The sequence below is a fragment of the Castanea sativa genome, chromosome 11 (genome assembly GCF_040712315.1).
Source record: "Castanea sativa cultivar Marrone di Chiusa Pesio chromosome 11, ASM4071231v1".
Lineage (NCBI taxonomy): Eukaryota > Viridiplantae > Streptophyta > Magnoliopsida > Fagales > Fagaceae > Castanea > Castanea sativa.
This window is the reverse complement of record NC_134023.1, coordinates 37,644,931-37,650,997: the sequence shown is the minus strand read 5'-3', so window position 1 is coordinate 37,650,997 and position 6,067 is coordinate 37,644,931. Positions and strand designations below refer to the sequence as shown.

At 36.4% G+C, this 6,067-nt stretch overlaps 1 protein-coding gene across 1 annotated transcript; it reads left to right on the top strand.

The window, feature by feature from the left end:
* Positions 1-3,186: 3,186 nt before the first annotated feature.
* On the top strand, positions 3,187-3,630 carry LOC142616455 (RING-H2 finger protein ATL70-like). The gene has a single exon (XM_075789308.1). The coding sequence runs from the start codon at positions 3,187-3,189 to the stop codon at positions 3,628-3,630; it is 444 nt and encodes a 147-aa protein (XP_075645423.1).
* The last annotated feature ends 2,437 nt before the right edge of the window (positions 3,631-6,067 follow it).

The window sequence follows — 6,067 nt, the reverse complement described above, 5'->3', positions numbered from 1 at the left end:
ACAAACATTGCTATATCCAGGGAACACAGCCCAAGCAAGGAGCAAGAAAAGTAAAGGGGGTATATGGAGGGGGACCCTAATACATGCTCTAGAGAAGAGGCTAAGGGAGGGAGATAGAAGGATATAACCACTTGGGGAGGCTAGGCCTCCAATCCACTAAACATTGCCCTTTTTAGGCTAGCGTCTTCTTGCTTGTATCTTTGCCCTTTTTGCTCGTGCCTAGGAGGTTGTGCCCTCGCTTCAAGTGTCATCGCTCTATGCGTGTACATGCAACAATTAAAGAAACAAGCCAATAGATAAGGAAAGAAAGAAACAAAAGAGACAGGAAGAGCATGCAAAGAACATACTAACAAAGAGAGCCAAACGGGGGCAATCAAAGCATGCTAAGCATAGGAAAGGGCAAACAAGCATGTTATCAAACAAAAGAGGGTGTCTTGGGAGGACAAATGTAAGTTTGGATCGAGTGTCGATAGTTCCATTAGATTGGAGTATGGATGATACAAGCAAGCAAAGACTTATGCATGAACATGTAGGCAAGTGTGCAAAAAGAATGCATAGAAGCAAAGAAAGCCAAACGGGTGGCACAAAGCAAGCATGGCAAGCAATATTGCACTAGGTAGAGAAAAGATATGCATCGAGCAAACCAGCATCATAGGGATGCATCTCACAAGTGGTTACACCCTAATAGGCCACGAGGGGGATGAATGTAACCACACAAGAAGAAGCCCACAGGGGGGCACAAAGCATGGCAAAGTCGAGATTTAGAGAGGCTAGCATATACACAAAGCATAGAAGCAAGAAAACATACACATGTATATAGGGAAATGATCCAAACCGTTTGATATAGGCCTAGGTGTATGAATGTAGGCTTAGACCATAAGATCTAGATCTACACCCTACCTAAGGGGCAAAACACAAGAAAAGGGATAATAAGAGGTAAAAAGTCGTTAGAAGCACATGGCATAGCAACTAACATGTAGATCTAGATGCATGAACATGGCACTGAGCACACAAAAACATAGATCTAAACATAGGCATGTAGATCTAAGCATAAACATGACAAAGAACACATAGGCTTGTAGATCAAAACATGGAATTTAGACATATCCTAATCCAATAAGGCTAGGTCAACAACATCAAAGTGATAAATCATGGTAAAAAACAAGGAAACATGCTAGAAAAACCATAAAAACATGCTAGGAAGAGGAATAAAGCAAGAACATGCTAGGAAAAACAATAAAGCATATTATTGAACAAGAAAAAGTTAGAAAAAGTTATGAAAAGAAAAGGGTGTAGATTGTAGCTAAAAAGATACAACCACACCTTTAAACCTCGAATCCAGGGTATGGAAACAAGGAGAGGAAGATTGGGTGCAAGAACACTACCTTGTGATTGTGGAGAAAAGAGAAGAATTAAAGGTGTTTGGATGTGTTTGGGAGAGAAATTAGAGAAAGAAAAGAGAGAATTTGCCCAGAAAAGTGCTCTAAAATTGCCCAAAATCTTCTTCTTTTTTGCAAAACAAGGGATTTGGAAGCATTTATAGCCAAAATCTGACCCTTTGGCTTCTGGCGGCCCTTAAGTGGCTGCCGGCCATCGCCGGCCACCTCTGCTGACATCAGCAGTTCTGGCCTTTTCTAATCCAACTTTAGATGTGTATTTGAAGGTCTTTTCAAACTTTGATTGATATGATCTTAGTGTCCTTAAAAAGCTCTGGATGTCTAGTTTCTAGAACGCTAAAGAAATTGGAAATTCGACGATTGGATCAAAAGTTATGGCATTGAGAAGTGTGTTGATGCGCTTTGCATGGTTTGCTAGATATCTCAATTGTTTTAACTCCGATTCTGACTCATGAATAGTTGTTAGAAAGATAATTTGATAATCTTTGCAATGACACAAGTCCCAATTTGTTCTGATGGTTGGATCAAAATTAGGGTTTCTAGTGCCTTTAAGAGTCAGCGTAGGGTCAAACTTAGTCAATGTTGACAAAAAAAAAAAAAAAAAAAAATCTCCAAGTGGCTTGGGTTTGTTGTAAAAGCATGAAAAATGTTATTTTGGGAGAACTTTGATCTCGTTTGACTTTCAGTCAGCCTAGGGTTGACTAAGGGTATTTTGGTCAATTTGACCGAAAAAGGCTCTTCAAGTGCTTCAATGTATGAATGGGTTGTACCGCGTCAATGTAGATGTTTCCCTTGGCCCCATGGAGAAAAGATAATATTTTTAGAATTTTTGAGGTCTAGCATGCAAATCAAGGGTGGAAAAGATACGGTATTTATTGTCCCCCTATTGTATATATATTTTTGTTGATAATTCAATAAATACAATTGAAAATGTGGAATTTGAACCCTAGACGTCTCAGTTAGTGTTTCTTTTCTTGTGTGTTTTGTGTGGTCTCTTTTTTCTTTCTTTTAGTTTCTTTTATTCACAAGTTTATAATAATGTTCACAATCAATCTTTTGTGGTGCTATATAGGGCTTATTTCCTGCACATGAGAGCAACATATAGAAGTTGATTCAAAATTGGTCATAAATAATCTTTGAGGGAAATTACAAATGTGATCAAGGATTGTCAATGTCATTTTGTATGATATTAATCGATTTCTCAGGATAAATATCTATAGAATATATAAATATAGTTGATTTCCTTTGTCCCATTTTTATACTCCACTATTTACAGCTTTCTAATTATTTGTTTGACATTCCTTATGAAATAAAAAAAAGTTTAAAATAGAAAAAAAATAATAAAATACATGGTAAGTTATGATTGGTAGAGTATAAAGTGGGACAGAGAATTTAATCTGGTTGATTTTATGGTTTATATGAATTAATTAGTTTCTTTGACACATTCAAATCATCTGTTTTAATCGTTGTAAGATTTATCTGAAGGTTTTTTTAGTAGACCTTTTCAAATGTTATGAGTCTTTCTGTCTTCTAATTAATTTGAAGAAAAAAAAAAAAAACCTCAAATGAATAACTACTCCCACACTTTTCTTCTCTTGGTTTCTTGAAAAAGCTATACTATTGAAAATCTATAGATGGTGCCCCAATGGTTGTAGACAATAAGCGGATGAAAAACTCGTGAGCTTGGTAGCTCAAGCCTCAAGCTACGTCTCTCTCTCTCTCTCTGATATCACTTTCTTCATTAACAACTCGATGACCTAACGCATACCTGATACCCCTCATAAAAAACATGGATGATGATGTGACTCTCGGGCTTCTTTGCCTTGGCGTTTTTTCGTTGCCCATAATCATTATCTTGGGTCTCCATTTTTGCACCCTCATGTGTATGCCAGAAGTAATTGCTAGCCCATCTGTCCAAAGGGCTCCTCAGGACCAACGCTTAAATGGCATGGAACGAGGCCTTGATGAAGCCACTGTCCATAGCTATCCGAAACTCCACTACTCCCAGTTCAAGCTCCAAAATGGCAACTCAGTTGGTTCCTCCTGTTCGGTATGCTTGGCTGACTACAAAGACACTGACATGTTGAGGAAGTTACCTCTTTGTGCTCACGTCTTTCATGCGAAGTGTGTTGACCCTTGGTTACGAATGCATGCTTCGTGTCCCATATGTCGAAACTCACCACTCCGGACTTCTGTTGCTGAGGAGACCCCCTTGACGGCTTCACAACATTGACAACATAAACAAAGGTAGGGTTTTTGAAATTCAAACCATTTTAGTTGTTTATGCAAATAATTTTGGAAATTTTTCAATGAATAAACAAGTTTGACAAAACAATTATATCCCAAATAATCAACAAGAAAAAGAAAAAAAAAAAAAAGAATTTAGGAACAATCTTATTTTGCTATAGAATCATGCAAATGCATTGTTTTAAAAGTTGATTCATGCTAGCTGAAGTAGAACTCGGTGTGATTTTTTCTTGGCTGAACAATCTTCCAGGATCATATTATAGTGTCGACTTTTTTTATTGGAAGCACTTCTACATAGAGATTTAAGAACAACCTTTTGAAATCTTGATTGAGCAGTAAACTAATTGAATAAGAGAAATGAGTTTGGCCATGCAACAAAATAATAATTTTGAGGTGGAGCTCTTTGATGGGAAAAATAATTATAGTCTTTAGCAAAGCACTATCAAATCTAGGTGTAGCAAGAACTGAAGAAGGAGTTGCTTGGAAAGTCAAAGAAGTTTGCCACTATATATATCCGATGGTGACTGGGAAGAATTGGAGATGAAAGCAATGAGTATTATCCGTTCAAGTCTTGCTCATGAGGTAAAATATTGGGTGTTGAGTAAGACTTCTCCCCAAGAGTTATGGAAAAAGTTAGAGAAAATTTATATGTCAAAGTTGTTGTTCTTGTCTTGAGAAGTGCCTTTAACGGTACCAATGTAACAAATTGAAAGAGATTTAAAAGAGTTCAAGAAAAGGCGTCATAGTCATGAAAAAGGCTACGAATGCAACAGTTTGGATTGTATTGATGATGAAGATTGTGGTGACCTTCATATGGTCAAAGGTTTGGATTCTATTAAAAATTCATGGGTTTTGGATTCTGCGTGATGCTTTCATTTGTGTTGGAATAGAGATTGATTTGACACCTACGAGACTTGAATGCAAATTAAGTTGTGGAAATAGGCATAATAAAACTTAAGATTTTTTACGGAACTGTGAAACCTTGGATAATGTTAGACATGTATCTAAGCTTGGAATAAATTTGATATCATTAGGCTGACTGGATTCTTTGGGTTATTGATATTTTGCAAGAGAAGGAATTATGAAAGTTACTAAAATTGCTTTGGTGGTGATGAAAGGAAAGAAAGCATTCAAGAATTTGTACTAGTTGATTGGGAAGATTGTCAAAGGTAGAATGTCTAGTGGAGTAAAAGGAAAAGAGAAGCATTTGGGTGGGACACCACAAAGGAAAGATAATAATGGATTTAAGAAAGTGGGGAATGTAACTGACATGGTTGTGAAGCCAAGTTCAATTATGGTTGTGGAGACAAGCTCAAGTGAAAAGTTCAAGCATTGTTTGAACTCAATTGCGAGTATGTCTTGTTGAAAACGAGGTGGAGCACGCCTACTCATAAATGACGTGCATAGGTAGTACCCAAAGGGGTACTAGTGAAGACAACTCATGGGCTGGAGGTGGAGATTTATTGAGCCAGCCCATGATTGAAGAAGGTCAGAGAATTCCTCATTGGTTTTGGAATCCCACATTGGTTAGAAGAATAATAAGGATGTGCAACAATTATGTTAAAATAATAAGGAGGTGTGACATCCCTTATAATAGATGTGGGTGTTATAGCTTTGTTGTACATGTGAGAGTTAGGAGCAAAGTTTTTTCTTGTGAGAGAGACAAAGACTAGCTTTTCCTTTGGATGTATTGGGGTTTTGGGTTGGTTTATGTTTGAGAGTTTTTGTAAGAATTTGTGTTGTTGTAAATCCCTATTTAATATTAGTGAATTTTTGTTGTTGTCCATGAAGGTAGGCTAGGAGTTAGCCTAACCATGTTAATTTTTGTTATGCTTGCTATTATATTATTTTGCAGTGCATTTTTCAAGGTGCAATAGGAGCTTCAATATTAGCTGACTTTGGCTATTTACTTGGAATCAAGATTCTCTTAATCCTACGCGGATTTGTTAAGGAAGTCCTATTTTATTAAGTTTTGGTCTCCATGGCAAGCCAATTTGGACTACATGGTTATAATTTTATTTGACACAATTTCTAATTTTGTATGCCACGGCTACATAATTAACTAAATAAAAATTCCTTTGTCTTGCTATGTGCTAGTGTTAATTGTGGGTGTAATTGAGTCTTTGATTTGGACTTTGAATTTTGACATGATAAGTTTGTTCCACTATTTTATTTTATTGATAATTTAATAGATATAATGAAAGATGGAGAATTTGAATCTTGAAAATCTTTGATGGAAACACCAGGAAATTAAGTTACAAAGTTCTTGATGTTCCACTATTGTGATCTAGAATCTCTTTATCATTGCTCATAAACTCTTGCTAGACCATGTAAATCCTTAGTGTTTCTTTTCTTGTATGCTTTGTGTTGTCTCTTTTTTCTTTTAGTTTCTTTCATTCACAAGTTCATAATAATGTTCATAT

Bases quoted from the DNA above. Each gene is read 5' to 3' on its own strand.
- LOC142616455 (XM_075789308.1), top strand. From the start codon at position 3,187: ATGGATGATGATGTGACTCTCGGGCTTCTTTGCCTTGGCGTTTTTTCG.